Source organism: Nesoenas mayeri (genome assembly GCF_963082525.1).
Source record: "Nesoenas mayeri genome assembly, chromosome: 7".
NCBI classification, from domain to species: domain Eukaryota; kingdom Metazoa; phylum Chordata; class Aves; order Columbiformes; family Columbidae; genus Nesoenas; species Nesoenas mayeri.
Genome location: NC_137551.1, coordinates 22,875,748 through 22,893,930, shown reverse-complemented (window position 1 = coordinate 22,893,930; position 18,183 = coordinate 22,875,748). Strand labels below are relative to the sequence as shown.

Here is an 18,183-nt window from a genome sequence, read left to right as displayed (position 1 = left end):
AGCATACCTACTGAGAGTATTACCAGCAGCTCTGCTACCGACTGACGTATTGGTCAGTAAGGCTGTTGCTACAGCTTGAAACTACAGCACCACTGGCACATAGCTAAGGAAGCTTCTGATGGATATTGACCATGGGAAAATGAGACACCCTAGAAGAAACAGTGACTTGCTCACTCTCCCAAAGAAACAGGGACCAGTTCTTGATATAATCACACAGATCCATAGAAGCATCTGGTATTTGCAGTGGATGCTAGAGTGCGAGAGCTTGCTACTATGTGAAGACAAACAGTTGCACTTGTATTTGCACTAAAAGTTTCAAATTGTCCTTTAGACATGGGTGTACATGCTTCAGTTCACCGATACAAAAATGCTACAATGGGCGAGTACTTAGAAAACTTCCTAAAAAGCAAATTCAGTCAAACCAGTTCTGTATTTGAAACAAACCTTACAATGGCATAGCTCCTAAGCACTGAATTAATAGTGTCTAGAAGCAGAACAGCTGCAGTATGGTATATAAAAGCAAATGTTAAAATGAAAAGCTAACCTTGGTTGTAACTTATGCTAAAACCCTTATAGAGACACAGCTTGAGTCACCTACAATCTTGTAACCTCTTTGTGAAGACAGAGGCAACTTGTCTAATCCAACAAATTTAAATCACCTAGCAAACATTACATATGTAATACAGCTGTTACAGAAGTCAGTACTATTCACTCATTGTGACACAGGTGCATGGAAATAGACCCAAACACATAAACACCAATCTACACGCAAGAGGATGCATAGATAAGGCGAAAACTTTTACTAGATAATGTCCAAATGCAACGAGAATCTCCATCTCCCAGGATCACCTAGCCCAAGAGCTCCCTCTCTCTGGGACTATTTTTTATGACCAAGCTGAACTATCCCCATCTGTCTTGACAGTTCATGGTTGTCAGGGAAACAATCTGAAAAACAGAGCTTGACTTCTGACTTTTGGTATGAGGTAATACAGCCCTTATCTCCCACAGAGAAGGAAAAAACTCAGGTTTTCATTCAGGACTAAAAAAAAAAAAAAAACACACAAAAAAAGAAGTAAGATTTTTCCCTGCTAGGCTAGTTAACCAGTTCCACAGAAGTCCTCGCAACTTTAATTTAACCTAGAATGAGGAAATTTGAGTTGACTCCATGTTTCACCACTTCTGAGCATAAAAGAACATACAGGTTGAAAAAATAATATAGGTTAAGCAACCAGAACAGGTTTCCAAGCATCTGTTAATCACTTCCTTGTCAGCGGCACACATGGAACATACACTGCACACAGCATCCACCTATTCCAGCAATGCCTGGGTAGCTCTAGCAAGGTTATGATTCCTCCTTCCTCAGATTTCACATTGTAATGATTGCTATGATTGTAACCACCTAAAAACAAATTCGGCTTTTGTACTTCATGGGAGGGAAAAGAAAACAATTTTTTTAGATAATGGATCCATGAGACCCAAGAGTAATCAGGCTGGTTGTGTTCCTGCAAGAAGCTCCCATTCATTTGATTAAACTCCATGGAAACATGCACGTCTCTTCCCACCTCTGCTGTCCTCCAACACAGGATTTTGTACACAGGTCAGTGTGAAGCTCACTCACTAAGATTATACTAAAACCAGCATTTTGCTTTGGCTCTCCTGAGCAAATAACAGGCTTGTGTCAAGTAAGTAAGGTTCTCATTCACACCAAAGGACCACAGCTAAAGGTGATCTTTTCTAAAGAAGATCTATCCAGATATTTCCACACATCAACTCATTTTCAAACCTTCTGCTCCACTAGGGCATTCCTTTCCTCCCTGACTGAACACATCTTCATTTCTTCAGTAGTGCTGCTTTGGATGTTTCTCTCCCTATTTTCCTTCACAGAATCACAGCATGTTAGGGATTGGAAGGGACCTCGAAAGATCATCTAGTCCAATCCCCCTGCCGGAGCAGGAACACCCAGATAAGGTTACCCAGGAATGTGTCCAGGCAGGTTTTGAATGCCTCCAGTGCAGGAGACTCCACAACCTCCCTGGGCAGCCTGTTCCAGTGTCTGTTACCCTCACTGAGAAGAAGTTTCTTCTCAAATTTAAGTGGAACCTTTTGTGTTCCGGTTTGTACCCATTACCCCTTGTCCTACCATTGTTCGTCACCAAGAAGAGCCCGGCTCTATCCTCGTGACACTCACCCTTTATATATCTGTGAGGCTGTGGCAACTGGAAGGTTTGCTCTATTTCAAGATTCACTAAGCACTTTAGAGAATCAGTCCACAGCAAAGCCAACATAAATTGTGGCTAAATATGTCAGACTTTGATGATAAATATGAATAGTCATCCTCATTAGTTCCACTAAATTCACTGAAACTTTTGCAACATGGGCACAAAGTTTTTTCTCCCAGCAAATGATGTAGAATAAAATATGTGTTCCAAGACACTTGCCAGTCACTTGCATTGCTGGCTGCCAAAATACATCTTTGCAAGATTTCTTATTATCTTAATTTGAGTTAACAGTTCATAGCAGCCACCCACTTAACAGCAAATCTGCCCACATTTCACACAATCAAAGAAATCAGCAGGAATTAGTAGGAGCATCTCATCCACCTGTTTAAGGTGCCCTGCAAACTCTGTTTGATGGGACAGCATAGATAGAACCACTTATAGCACAAGAGAAAATATATTAATTAAAATTAATGTAAATTCTGCACTGGCAAAGACGTGGGAAGTGGTCCAGGAAAGATCACACTCTTGTCATTCCTCATTAGGAGATTGTCCCTTAGAAGGACCGAGTTTCTGGAATCCCCGCTAATCTGGAATCCCCACTAATGCCATTGTGTAAGTGGCTGATGGTAGGGTCACATCCAGGGTACCACGGAAGCACCGCCCAGTCACCCCGTACCATCAGCACACTGGTTTGGAATAACTCTCACCTAATCAAAAGGTGCAGCTCCATACAGCCCAGCCTGTAACTGCACCCTTAAGTGCCTGCCCTGGCACTGAGTCAAATGAATTCATCCAGAGCCGTCTAAAGTTACAGAACTGTTAACACACTTTATGAAAACATTTTATCTTATTTTATGAGACATTATCTGTTCATCTGTGACAATTTACACACTTAACTCCTAGATCATTTCTAAACCATCTGGAATGAAGAACGTAAGCAGAAAGGCCTACTTTCATTTACAATTTAAGCAACTGCTTTCAGGAATTGAACTCCAGAGAAAAGATGGTATTTTCTAGGTCCTAATTTACCAAGCTTCTTCAGCAAGAAATCGTAACTGAGGTGGATAAGACTCTGGATCAGCTAAGTAAACAGATCCCAAAAATCAAGATGGGGCACTTCCCCTCCACACCAGACCATGGTTAACACAAACATGCACAGGACTGCTTGTTCCAAACACCATCATCAATGCACAGGGCGATGGGTAAATTCCTTTTTTTACCTTAGAGCGGAGTTCGTTATCCCGGGCTCCCAAGAAGAGCTCTGGAGTGGTCTGGCAGTCATCCCTCTGTTTTAAGCCATGCACACACCCTGCACACATCCCCAGCCAGGGGAGCAGCCGGGGTGGCCTCTCTGGGTCACTGGCACCCCAGGGGCCTGCCTGTAGACCAGAACAGACCAGGGCTGGCACTGGAGGAAGGGGCCAGGCCTGGGACCCTCAGCATGGAGGTGCCAGCATACAGACCCATGCCCTCCCAGGGAAGGTGTCAGGCAGCCTTGCTCGCCTCCAGCCCCTCACTGCCCCCCACGCACAGCAGCCTCGCCTTTGTGTGAGCTGCACCGTGTTTACCCTCCCACTTCCTTGTTCCACTGTAGTGTGAGGGCCATAAACCACCTGTCTGGCACAGCTGAGCCCTCAGCAGCACAGGCAGGAGGAAGAGGAGGGAGGAGGATGGCGGCCAGCCCCCTGCTCCGTGCCAGGAGGGCAGCCCATGTGCCACCATGGTGGTTGGGAGCACAGCCCTTCCTCTAAGGCTGGCACCGCTGCCTGCGGCAGGCTGCTCATGCCTGCTGCTCACCCTCATGCTGAGGTCTAGAGGTGTGCCAGGGGGGAACAGGACCTACTTTCCCTTCTTCTCAGACTTCAGGGGAGGCAATATGACGGCCCTGCGCATCACTGAGTCATCTGCCCTGGCCTCCATCTTCCTGCTGGCCTTGGCGGGAAATATCTGGGGCATCTGCCTGCTGGTGCGGCCGCGGCAGAGGCTGAGCGCTGCCAACTGCCTCGTCCTCAACCTCTTCTGTGCCGACCTGCTCTTCATCACCGCCATCCCCTTCATCGCCGTCGTGCGCTGGACGGAGTCCTGGGTGCTGGGCGACGTCGTCTGCCACATGCTCTTCTACGTGGTGAGCCTCAGCGGCACCGTCGTCATTCTCTCCCTCTCGGCCGTCAGCCTGGAGCGCGTTGTCAGCATCGCCCGGCTGCGCCATGCCGCCTTCCGCCGCCGCAAGGGGCTGGCCGCCGCCCTGCTCCTCATCTGGGGCTTCGCCGCCCTCGCCACCCTCCCGCTCTGCTGCTTCTTCACCGTGGTGCGGCTGCCCGACGCCGCCGGCGAGGTGAGGGCGAACGCCGCCGGGGAGGGCCCGCCGGAGCGCGGCTCTGTGCGCCCGGGGGCGCCGGGGCAGAGTGGGGAGGCGGGCGCAGGGCCGGGCGGCGACGGAGGCTCGACCGCCTCTGTCGCCGGCGGGAGACGGCTTTTGGGGAGCGGGCAGGTGCCGAGGGTGTGCCTGGAGCAGCGGCCGGAGCTCCCCCGGCAGGGCAGCCCTGGCACCCGTGGCCGCTGTCGGCAGCGCCGCCGTCCCGCTCTCCTGGCGGGCCCTCTCGTTAGATCGGCTGGGATTTTTTTTGCGTTCCCCGGTGCAGCTCGGAAATCCCCTTTTCAGCGCTCTTCCCCCTTCCCGAGGGGTCGGCATCCCGGGAGAGCGGAGTAGCTGCCCCGCACATGCGGTAGCATCTGTGCGAAATGACCACACATGGATTTTTCTGCCTCGTCTTTTGAAATGTGTACAAAAGTTCACCCAACGTGAGACTCAAACACGTGATTAAGCCTCAGGTCTGTAAGTTTCAAAGTTGCTGTTAACATTTGATATGAAATTTATGGCAATATTTAGATTGTGGACAAAACATCTATTTGCAATTATATGGGCTTTTAAAACCATGAAGTAATACAATCATTAACTGCTCTCTGAGTAGAGCGTTTTCACAAACTCGATTTAGTCTGCAGCCATTTTCTCTACAACCTTGTAGTAAGAATGACTGTACAATGTTAATTTTCTTGTTTTTTTCTTTGTAAACAGAATATTCACATTTGCACCTTGGTTTGGCCCAGCACTGCAGGAGAAATAGTTTGGGATGTGACCTTTGTTATTGTTTTCTTTCTAATACCAGGATTAGTAATTGTCATCAGTTATTCCAAAATCTTACAGGTATGTTTTTCCTTTAAAGTTTGTTATAGAGCAAAGGGAAGTAGACAGTAACTCACTAGGCATCAACAGGTTGTCACCAAATACAAATACACCATTTGCTCAGTAAATGGTATGCGATATAAAATGAGGCACTTCAACCTATACATAACAGCCTGTATGTTTCAAGTAAGAACATACTTGAGCAGCCCATTAACAGAAGCCTAACAAAAAGTTTGTCTTCATTTATATACAGTATTTAATGCATTTCTCTATTTACGTGCTGTTCATATTTGAAGACTTTCAATCTCCTAAATGCTAAAAGATTTGAGCATTTGAAATAACTAAAAACTAGATTTTGCTTTCCTTGAGTCTAAACTCCAGAATCACAAGGGCAAAGAGAGGCAGGACTGTGAAAAAATCCATCCTCTTTTAGATCTACTGTTTTTCTACATGTATTTTTAGTACACAGATCTTGTTAGAATACACTTATTCCTTCACAATTTCAAACTTCACAAACAAGAACTAAATTAAGCACTCAGCTTCCACTGTCTTTCTGGATGGATGTTGTTTAACTGCTGAAATGTAGGCCAAGACACCAGGCACCACAGAGTTTTTATCTATATTCTAGCAAGCACGATATTAGTTACCTGAATTCCTTTTAAAACATCTAATTTCATACCACTTCCTCTTCCAAAAACAGAGTGAGAAAGAGTGAGAAATCTTCAAACTAGGTGCTGAAATGCCTAGTTTTTAGCAACTGCCTCCAAGAGATTCTTGATTCCTGTATTAGGTAATTAGACTTTTCACACTAAATATAAGGAAAAATATAGGGTTTGAAAAGTAACCTCAAAATACACAGATTATTGAGCAGGGAATTAACTGATGACATGCTGAGCACTGAGGGGTTGTGGGTACCTGCACCAGAGCTGCAAGTAGGTGTTTCCATGAACCTAGAACCTAGAATTTTGGCTCTGTATGTACTTGCCTGTTGATCAGGCTTAAACTCGTAGTCAGAATCATGAGCTCTTAGTTTCTGTATGGTCTATGAGCTCATTATAACCTTCAGATAAATGCATTAGGTAGACCTCTTCTAGTGAAGTAAGGCACTTGCCTTTTGCAACCTTGTGTTTGCTGTAGGCGAAGAACATGTAGTAACTCAGTGGGGAGTCTGAGTTCTTTGAAAGAACTCCAAAAAACTGCAGACCAAGGAATGCCACAGTTCTTGGTCAGAACCCAGGATGGGAACAGTATTCCTCTTGTCCTTGCAGAATCCAGATTACAACAGGTGTATGTATAAAACACAATGACATCTAGGGAGCTAGAAGCCCCCCAAAAATGTTTGGAATACTGGATTACAAGACAGCCCCATGCTGCCATGCTCATGTTTCTTTTCCAATTTGGTAACACAGGTGCTGCGTTACCATTTCTCCTGAACTGAAAAAGGAACAAGGCCCATAGCAGGATCCCACCTGTTATAATTGAATCTTCTCTCTCACACATCTCTCCAGGAAGCAGCCAGGGCTGAGCTGGAGAATGCCTTAATCCCTGAGTCATTGCCAAGAGCAGATTCACTCTCACTTTGTGAGAACACTCCATGGTGCCTGTACACACAGAGAACAATGCTCAGCGTTACCAGAAGCAGTTCAAAGCATTAATGTATTCAAATAACACAGCATCTATCATGATGGTGATTCACTACAGCTAGAAGACCTCAAATTTGTTAACAAATATGCTCTACAAATGTATACTTTACAATTTAATCTGAATCTGAATATTATTTTAACTTTTATTTATTGCACTTACCAGAACCCTGGCAAAAATGATTGGAAGCCGTGATTTGTAATTAAGTTATTTGTTTCTGCACTGTTCCCCCTCTCAAGCAAAGCTTAGATAAGAGCCTAGAATTAGTAAAAACGTTCATGTTCTGTAAGTTACATACTTGTATATAAGTGACTTCTAAGTCTCTGCTTCTCAGAGTGTGGTCCAGATGCCCACTGTAGGTATCTAAATTCCTTGTACTAGGCAGACCAAAAAGTGACCCCAAACATATCACTGCCGCCCCATTTCAGCTGAGCATTTCCTTAGGATGCAGTTGTGCCTTATTTGCTGCACTCCTGGTGATTCCTGCATTCTTAGTTGTAGGCTATGCAGCTCCAGCAGGAAAGATGGAGGGCACTTAGATGGGAGGGTTACAAAGGTATCTGATGAGGACATTCGGTAGCCATTTCGAACAATGGAGGCTGAGGAGGGCACAGAACTTGATTTTCCTACTTTTCCCCACTCTTATATTAGATGTGGATATTGGTCCTTTGTATTTTACAAAACCTTCATTCCTACTAAGGCAGGTAAGGTGTTCTCTGAGAAAAACTCTTGGATTGGATTGTTTGGAGGAGTTAAGCTAGTTTCTGGATTCCAAATGCATACAGCAGAAGATCATCAGCTGGAGTAGTTTTACTTGTTCAAAACATGAGAATTCTCTGCCTCTTTTAAATCAGGGAAGCAGCTAGTGAAACTGCCCCCTTCTCAGGCTCAGCAGCTGCTGAGAAGGCCATTTTTGGATCACAGGTTTTGATTTATTCACCTACATTCTGTTGAAATCTTCGGTAAACGTTTAGGTTCTTAATGCGCATTTATTCTAGGCCATCTATGTGACAAATTCAGAAAACTTCAGAAAGAACATCAGATTACTCAATATATATATATAATCAGTTTCATCCTTACCTGAACCAGGAAGCTATTTAAGTATCACTAGTATTAGCATTATCCTTCCTTTAGTTACTGCTAAAGGGAAATGTCACACATAAAAGTAGGAGGAAGAGCGTTACGCCTTTTGACTTTCCTACCCAGACACCAAATTGATCCAGGCTTTTGAAAATACTCCTTCTTTACCCATTCAGGGTGTAAAGTGACATCTCAATTATTTAGCCTAAATGTTTGTTTCCTAAATATTTCTATTTTATTTTATTTGCATCGGATGTGTGAATGTAACAGACTTACTGTGCTATACTAAGTTCAGTGGAGACAGGGATGTAGAACATGAGATTTAGAGTTTTCTTCAAGCGCTTGGCATTCAATATTCTACCTAATAACAGATGACTCGTGCTGACGAATACTAGATTCCCAAACTACCCATAGTTGCTTTATTACATCAAGCAGTACTTCTACAAGATGCAGAGTTTCATAGTGACAAAAGGATCCATAAGATTTCAGGTTAGTCCACATAAAGCTGACTGAAAAACTAGAAGTTTACACAAAACAGTGTAAAATCCCATTCAAATTTAAAACATATAATGATTTAGTAAATATATAATGTAATAAATTCATGCTTCTTTTAATACCTACCTTATAATAACAGCATGCCAATAAGAGATTTGGATTGTGTTCCTGCTTGTGCACCAACAGCATTGTTAAGTATGTTCCAGTCTGCATTTGCGAAAAAAATCAATGGGTTTATTTAGATAGAACAAATGAGGTCATAATGTGAAGTTAATGGGATTTCATGAGTAATTAAGGCTGTGGTTTGTGCTGAAAAGTATCTATGGCTGGTAGAGAGCCATGAGGAGAGCAACCAGCTTGACTAATATTGAGGCGAGCTGAGAGGAAAAAAAAAACTACTAAAGTGAGAATGTTTGAAATGGAACCATTGACAAAAAGTATAAGTGGAATTCTGCAATACATTTTTGTAGTCACTTTTCAAAACAGAAAAATCATGTGCCAAGATTTACTTTTGCCCTTGTAAAAATGTATTATTAATTCTAGGTTTCAATGAAAGTTACTTTCTTCTCTTTTACTGCAGATTACGAAAGCATCAAGAAGGAGTTTAAATGCTGGTTTAGCCTACTCAGAAAATCATCAGATTCGTGTTTCCCAGCAAGACTACAAACTATTTCGAGTCCTCTTTGTGTTGATGATCTCTTTCTTTATCATGTGGAGCCCAATTACCATAATTATTCTTGTAATTTTAGTCCAGAATGAAAAGCAAAATTTGAATATTTTGCCATCAGTTTTCTTCTGGATAGTGTTGTTCACTTTTGCCAACTCTGCTGTCAATCCGATTTTGTATAATGTTGTCTATTTCAGACGTAAATGTCAGGAAATTCTTCTCTGTTGTACAGGGAACCCTGTAAGGTGCAGGGCTGGTACAGAAACCACTGCAAGAAGAACTAACCAAAAACAACCAAATTTGTCTTTCATTACCAGATAATTATTTAAAGTTTGAGCTGTGCCACATTTGGATGTTTTGTCTACGCTTTCCCAGGTTTAACAGGTCACTATGTTATAGTATTATATGCCAGAGAAGGAAAATAAAAAGCTGAATCTGTATTTTTAATTCCTGCAGGTAAAATTCTCTTGACTTCACTGCTTTGCCACAGTAAGATTTAGACAATTTTATCCAATTGATTGAATTCTCCAGTTACACTGAAATAAACAGAATATGCCAGTGAACTTGGTGAATGTAAAATAGCTGAAATAAGGACTTACCAGACAAATTAATTTCTATGAGGGTACGTTTTCAGTTGGCATAAATGTCATTAACTTTGATGAAGTTATAATGAATCTATATCAAGAAGACATCTGATCCTTTTTTACTCTATTTTCTACTAAGAGAGATAAACTTTCCAATGAAAATGTACATCCTCAGAAAGTATCTGCTCTTTTTAAAATCTCATTTTAAAAGGGCACGTGATTATACACTTAGATAACTGACTGCCTGAATATTCCATGTAGGAAACAAGATGATGTATTATTACCAACCCAATGACCAATTTGGTTCCATATCTAATTAAAATATGGACATAATGCCTGTTAATTATAAATAAAGAAGAAATAAATAAATGTTTGCTTGTTGTGTGTGAAATAGTCCTTTAAAAAAGATGCATATTTTTTATGTCTTCAGTAGTCATATAACAAAGTTAATCAGTGATACATAGTGTTACTGAAATTCCTTCCTTCTTTCTAAAATGCTATTTAGAACGATTTCCAATATTTCCTAAAAAAAAGGTGACATTTTATTTGAAAAGAAATTTAAAGTTTTAGAAAGCAAATACATTTTTAAAATTAAAACTCTTTTAATCAGAAATTGAAACCACAAAAGAAAGGTTAAATTATCAATTATTGCCATCTGTTACTAATTCAAAATAGTGCATTAAGATAACAGTTTACTAATAAACCAATGTCTACATATGTACAGATGTGCATACAAACAATTTGCATCCCCTGCAATCCAAATTTATTAAAATGTTTCATTGGTTTATTAACAAGATGAGCGACACAACTCAGATAAATATACTCAAAATCTAAATGAAGCCATTTAAAAGGTTTTCAAGAGAACACCCAATCAATGTGTTAACATTACATCCATGGTGCTGTTACATGGTTTCTTTCCATAGTTTGGATCTTCTTAAGAGCAAAATCCTGAAACACACAAGAAAAAAAAAATTGTCTTTTAACCACACTAGACAAAAGTATAATATACAAACTTTCACCAAAATTAAAATGCATACATATCTAATTTCTTTAAAATGCTTGTGAGTCCAGCAGTCCATTACTTGTAATGATAATGCCAATTACATTTCTCTGTGGTTTATAATTCCACATTTTCAACTCAGAACAAAACAGGAATTCATCCAACCTGTTACATCTGTCCTAAGCATTTTAATACTTTGGCAAACAAGGTACTGGCTAGATCAGTGATAAAGGAGTTATTTATTTACTTTAACAAGCTTCAAATTATTTGCTTTTTATTAACTTAAGAATGTCTTCCAACCAAATAAGAATCTAAAGCTTCTAATGGCAGTAGTAAATCAGCTGAAGGAATATACCACTCTTTAATTCACACTTTTTCCTTCTGGTAAATGCCAACAGCAACTTCAGCTTTCAACTCTAGTAACATGACATTGTATTGTATTTGCAAAAAGTCCCACTGTGATATCCACGCTCCCATTGGATAACTTAAAACAATTTGAGCCATTACTCTGAGACATTAAGTTTATCATAGCCTGATCCAGCCCTATCTGGAAAGGAGCTACCATCAGAAATGCAATGTAAGTTACTATCTAAAATCTCATCATTTCCTAGGTTTCTTTTTGCCTTAAAGAGCCAGTATGCAAGCAACAGATTTTTTTTTTCTTTTTTTTTTTTTTTCCAAGATAAGTTTTGTACACCTATTAGTTTTCTGGGGGAACTTGATTTGAATACAGTATTAATTTAAAAAGCTAAAGAAAAATCTTTGGGGAAAAAAACCAAACCAAAACACAGGCAGAGTATGCACAATTAGAAACAGAGGCAAGCTTATTCTTGCAGCAGCTATTAACGCCAGTCAGAATTTTACCACAATAACAACAGAATGCGGGTCAGTATAGACAACTGAAGCTGGCTTTTTTTTGCTACTAATTCTGCAGCTCTTAATAGCAGAAATAAAATGAAAGTAGCTCAGCTTCCAATCCACACATAAGAAATTAAGTGAATTTTTAAAGATATCCTGATGAAAAGCTTTCAATAATTTTTTTTTCAGTTTAGTTTACAATCTCTCCCTCATTCCCAAATGTACTTGCTTTGCAAGAACTTTGCCTTAATGACACGTGAGAATTACGAATCATCTAACACTATGGTAATTACAGATTCTGATCACTGTAAGGGGAAAACGCAAATTGCTGGCTTTAAGTTTCATTTATATTTTGATGCTGGGCTCATAAAGATAATCTCTGGCGTAATCCTCAATAAAAAGAAGACAGCGTTAAGGACCTGAGCTACTGTTTTTCATTTACAAGCAGTATGGAACTCACACGGTCTTATCAGACACTGCACTCACCACCTAACATCTGGATAGAAATTGAAGTAACAGACAAAGAATGCAGCATTCGGTGCAACTTAGTAGATTTAATATTTCTATAACAAACTAGTGGCAGCATGCTCGACTTTTAAATTAAGATCAGGAAGTCAAAGATTGTTTAAGGCTGAACTTTCAAAAAACATTCTGAGCTTTTATTTTCAAATTACACTGTCAGTTCTATATTCTGTGGAAAAACAAACACTCTGTTATATAAAAGTTCGGAGATCTTTGAAAAAGTTATATCACAATTATGAATAAATGAATATATTCAATTTTTCTTTTTGGTTTATACTTTCTTGCAAAGATTGACAATACATTTATTGCCTTGCAAGCCTTATATAGTGTAGAAATAATAGAAACACAGACTCCAGCATGCTTAATCAGACCAGTATTTGGACTCAACCAACATCCTGATTTTACAGTGAGATAGTACTTTCTCTGGGTTTGACAGAAATGCAGGGAACCACTGTATCACACACCTCCCAAGGTCACAGCACAACAGCTGCCTATCTGCACTTTATCTTAGATTTAATAAAAAAATGTCCCTAATCATCTCATTATTTTGTTTTCTTATCTTCAGAAATTTACATTCTTGCTCATTTGAAGAGCAGTGAATGCAGCATTCAGAACAAGTATAATCAATTTATATAATGACATTGTTTCTTTTCTCTCCTACCCTTTATGCAATCATGCACATCATTCACAGAAGACAATTTCATTTGCATTTATGATGTCTCTTAGTCTTGACTGCCTCAAATCTCAACTGTCTCTTATATTGTCTCTGAATTCTCATTCAAGACAAAACTTTTATTTTTGTTGTTGTCAGGCACTTTTTCCAGGTCACTAATCAGTATTCTGAATACCACCCACCTTTGCAGATCTTTCAGGCACCCTGTTATCAGCATACTTTACAACATGGCAATATTTTACACTCTGTTTATAGATCAGTTGCACAGGTAATAGAGCCACAAGAGCTGACTGTGCTCATCTATTCTGACTTTCCTTATAATACACAAAAGTTCCTTCAGTCAATCCCAGTTTATTCTAACTTGTCATTTAGAAAAGCCTTTAATCTCGATTTACAGATTTCAGTGACGAAGAGCATATGACAGCTCTTGGTAAACTGTTCCAAAGGTTAATGACCTTTGGAGTTAAACAAACGGCTATTTATTTCTGCTCTGAATGTGTCCAGTTTAAAGTTCCATTCACTTTAATTTGTTATTCCTAGGTTTGCAAGTTCCCATTGCTGGTGTGGGCAAGCACAGAACAGACTTTGCTCAGGTCAGCTTTTAACCTCTTTCTGATGAGGAAAGATCAAGGTCTTTGAAACACTCACTAGACGACACATTTTACAAACTTTCAATCATTTTCTCTCTTCTTCTTCGAAAATTCTAAGTCATGCTTGGTACTCTTTCCAGTTATGATTAACATTAAACATGACATAGCATGCAGACCTATGTCAAGCACAACAGTCTCATGAGTCTGTATATTAATCTTCGGCATCCTTGGTTTATGCACCCAAGAATCACATTAACTCTTTTGGCCACAGCATTACATTGGGATTTCACATTCCGCTGACTCACCAGTTAAGCCTTCTGTAGGTATTGTGTCTTCCAGAATGCAAGAAGTGGGGTAAGGACTACACCACTGTTTTGTTTGTCCTAAATATCCTGATCTGTCTTCTCCATTTTTTGCTATTCCCCACTCTGGGAGTAGTCTTTATCGGTAAGTATATCATGTTTTCCTCTAGATCACTGATTAAAGTAGCATAAATTGCCATTTGGCCTTTTTTCGTATACTTGAGCATAAGCTACCTAATCTGTATCTTTCCTTGTGCTGGCAGCTCAGCCTGCCTATATGACTCAAGATAGGGTCATACTTTCAGTATGTGGGATATGTCCCTCTTCCACAATCCTTTGTGAAGTGGTTGGCATGAGGACCTATGAGAAAGGGTCTGCTATAAGATCCTTACCAAGACTTCTGATTTTCTTTAAAGGACTTTTATGAAGAAAGGCAAAGAGTTCTGATTAAAGTGACACAATTTCTTTTTACAGTAACTATGAAGTTTATCCTTACTATGTTTACTTATACTACATTGATTTAATTGTTTTACAACTTCCTCTAATTATTGTTTCAGCTGATGTGATATGCCACATAATAACCTATACACCTTAGCTCTCCTTCAGATAATGGAAGTAAATTTTGGAAATAACTACAAGCTTCAGTTTTCAAAAGATAATATGATAACTACTAAGTAAAAGACTTCATGCATTTGCTATTTAATGAGCAAAAGACTCCCAGTGCTTTAGTCATTAAACCCTAAAATAAAATTCTTCACAAAAATATGTTCTTACCATTATGAACGATAACTCTGTATTTTCTTTCCAAGCAGAGGTCTACCTGTCTTTGTCTGACAATTTTCTGTGCCTCTGGAGGCAATCCCTTGGGGTCCCGGGAGAACACAAAGGAATAGCTATCAGCACAAGTGCCATCTTCATTTAGTTGACGGCAGGAGTAATGAAGAGCATACGTATCATAATCCGTATCTACTACCCAGTGATCATCATCTGGAAAAACGCATAGCAAAGAAACAAAGGTGTTAGAGACACAAGAAAAAATAGTACATCTAAAGAGATGGCTGCCATAGCTCTGTAGAGAAAATAATATGACAAAGATTGGTGTGAATGATAGCAGATTAGCTCTTATTTTATCAGTGTGTCCAGTATTTAATTCCATATTTGGGGGGAAGTTGTGTTTGGTTTTTGTTTGTTGGTTTGTTTAAAAAAATAAAATAAAATGAAATGAGCATATTTGTCATGGACAGTGATGGAGAGAAAAGGAATGGTTGGCACCACTTCTTCTCTAACATGGGCACAGAACAAGAGCAGTATGAAGAAATGCTAATAAATGCCTTATAAATCCATATTTGAACATCATTATAATATGTGGCAACAGACACAAAAAAGAACTGTGTATTACAGTAGCTACCGTGAAACAGAAATAAAGTTTTCTTATTTTAACCAAAAAAGCAGAACAGCCAGACAGAAAATAGTAAAAAAAATTAAAAATTAAAATAGCCCAAACAAACAAACAAACAACAAACATTAGAGAAGCTAAATGTGCTGTTGGTCATGCTAGTCATGCTCCAGATTACTCAAAATGGCAACTGTTTGCCTACTGGGGATGTTGCTTAAACTGTGTTTTTAAGGAAAAAGATTATCATGCAGTGCCCATCTGTTAGAAGTGTATTTGCTACAAGCTCTATCATAAAGCCTCTTCTCAAAACACGGTTACAATTTCAGATAATTCTTCACTATTTAGCTAGGTCATCTGATAAATACTTGGTTGCACTGATACTTTGTGCTCACAGAAGTGAACCTAGGTGTTTGCAGTGAAAAGTGTCACCTCTGCACCATCCTCTGCTGGAGCACAAGATCCTCCCTTGCACTATGTGCTGGTGAAGGCAACACTTTAAGTTCTCCTCCTTATCTCTCATGCGGGTGGGGACCACAGTTTTTAGAAAAATAGAGTCTGGGGTCAGCTAGCAATCTGAAGTATCCAAGAAAACATCATTCAGCAGTATGTCATGAGGAGATTTGGCAACCATTCAAGAGCAATTGACATCCAAAGCATTCATCGTAACTGTGTTTTTGGAGAGAACAGAGCTCCAATCACTTCCAAATTCCACCTACTTCTCTTGGAAACAATCCATGGAAATGTCTTGAGCTACAAGCGTCTGAATCTCTACTTGGATCAATAAACTACTTTTGCATAGGGTGTGACAGATGACAGGAAAATATGAATATATATGTATACTGGATCATATTTGTTTCTTAAAACAGATAAATCCCTACATTTACAGACACAAGCCCAAGCAAAATAACAATTGCAATATCCTCTTCCTTCAACCAAGCCTGACGTTAGGCTTTTCAGAGTGAACAGAAGCATCTGGTGATTGAGTTCTGAACTAAAACATGACCTGAAATACTTCATCTGCCTTTAATTTCTTTCCAAACAGTGACCTTTGATTGTATTGTTGGGTAACAAACAAAAGAAATATGAAGGCCTGGTCTTCACTTGTTTAAAGAAAGCCAACCAGCTGTTCCATATAAAAAAGTGATTACCTTGTTCACATTAAGGTTTTCCAGTATGATAGTTATTACATGTTTTAAGTGTGCTTAAAAAATTCAACACTACTTTTTCCTTCCCCATCATGGACATATAACATAACTAGGCTCCCAAGTAGTTCTACATCTTCTATAGCTAAATACTCACTTCCTTTCTGCAGAAAAGAGGCAACACCCCAGTACTTCATCTTGAACTTGGCAGGATCCTCTGTATCAGTGAAAGAGCCGATCATGTCAGCACAGACATCCCAGTTACTGCAGCCAGAGAGAAAGAAAACATCACATTTAAACTTAGCAGCACAGATTCAGTGTGCCTGTGTGACTAGCACAGGGACAGCAGGTAGGATCAGAATGCTGTTAAGTGAAGCAGAAGCTTAGTGAAATGGAATAAGAGGAAGATTGCAAACAACTTACTTGAAGAGTCTGACCCTGCCTTTTGCAGTGGCAGTCATTTGTCCATTCTCATCTACAGTGAACTCAGCTACCACGTTGTCCTGAAGAAACAGCCCCTCAGGATCTTTTTTTGCCATGGCATACCAGATGCCACTGTACTACAAGGACATGAGAAAGGCTGTAGTTAGACCTAGAAGTATGGGAAACATTACAAACCAGGGGAGGTGGCAGAAGGGAGGACATGCAGATATTTGACATCATGTCTTGAAGTTGTACCTAAGAAACAAATCTAGCTCTTCCAACAGCAGAAACCCACCAATATACCCTAGTGCAGCCAGAGTTTCTGAGAGAATTGACATTTTTCAGTTTATTTTTTTTGTATCTGCAGTTCTCTAGTATTTAGAATACAAAACTTGATGGAAAGATGATAACAGCTAGCAGATATTGATAGAGCTATGTATAAATGATTTTTTTCTAGCTATGATGTCTGAAAACACCAGAGTATCAATTTTTCATAGAAACAAACAAGTCACTGCACTCTCTTTCTTTTTAGACCATACAGCCTGAGGCCAGTCCACTAAACCTCAGTTTCTGCAGTATTCCTTTATCAGATGCATCGATATCCAGCATCTGTGGAGGTGTGGGCAATATCACACACTTCTGCTGTTTCTCAGTGTTGCAGTCTCTGACTGAGTGAAAATGTGAACACGCTGCTACTGAATGCCAGCATTTGTAGCCTGGGAAGAGGAGTTAGGTAAGATCCAAGAAAGAAAGAAAATTTACCCTGCTCTTGTCGAAGTTCTCCTTGACTTTGAAGCTGCTTACTCGGCAGTCCCGCTCCGCTGTGCTGCTGCCCAGCAAGGCCAGTGCCAGCAGCAGCAGGTAGGACAGAGCTCTCTCGCTGTGGGCCATCCTGTCCCTGCACCAACAGCAAACAGAGAGAGAATAGTATCAGAAACAGGCTCTGACACACAAGCAGGGAAGGGAGGAAGGCTGTCCTGACAGGTCTCCAGGGCATCGTGCAGCTTTCCCTGATGCATGCGCAGGCAGTGCACCCTGTTGTCCCCAGCTCACCACAGCAGGGTCCCTTACAGACAGTGCTGGTCCCTGTAGCCTCTTGGAGCCCAAGTGTCAGTTTGAATGCAGTGGTAGGGCAACCAGACAGGGAGGGCTTTATGTAGTCCTGAGGCTTTCGCAACCCCCCGAGGTACAAAGCCAGCATTGGAGGGGGCGTAGGAAGGCGGGTTGATGCATGCTGCAGGCTGGGGCTGCTTCACAAGAGCCTTTTGCGTAACATCCGTGGGCTCAGGTGGTCTTTGACCCTGACCCATAGCCAAGCAGGCGCTACGAGAAAATGCCTCTGTTTGCTTTTCCTAACCCAAAGGCAGAGCTCATATCTGGGGGAAGGGGTGTGCACATGTGTGGGGA

General features: G+C 40.6%; 2 protein-coding genes across 2 annotated transcripts; one reads left to right on the top strand and one right to left on the bottom strand.

The window, feature by feature from the left end:
- Positions 1-3,939: 3,939 nt before the first annotated feature.
- On the top strand, positions 3,940-9,607 carry FFAR4 (free fatty acid receptor 4; the record flags this gene model as incomplete). The annotated part of the gene is made up of 3 exons (XM_080348235.1): positions 3,940-4,554; positions 5,296-5,424; positions 9,200-9,607. 3 exons carry the CDS (start codon positions 3,940-3,942, stop codon positions 9,605-9,607), a joined length of 1,152 nt encoding a protein of 383 aa, XP_080204361.1.
- Positions 9,608-10,804: 1,197 nt separating this feature from the next.
- Positions 10,805-17,688, bottom strand: RBP4 (retinol binding protein 4; the record flags this gene model as incomplete). The annotated part of the gene is made up of 5 exons (XM_080348234.1): positions 17,539-17,688; positions 16,777-16,913; positions 16,511-16,617; positions 14,590-14,802; positions 10,805-10,818 (listed from the first exon to the last, which is right to left on the bottom strand). Exons 1-5 carry the CDS (start codon positions 17,665-17,667, stop codon positions 10,805-10,807), a joined length of 600 nt encoding a protein of 199 aa, XP_080204360.1. The 5' UTR covers positions 17,668-17,688.
- Between the last annotated feature and the right edge of the window lie 495 nt (positions 17,689-18,183).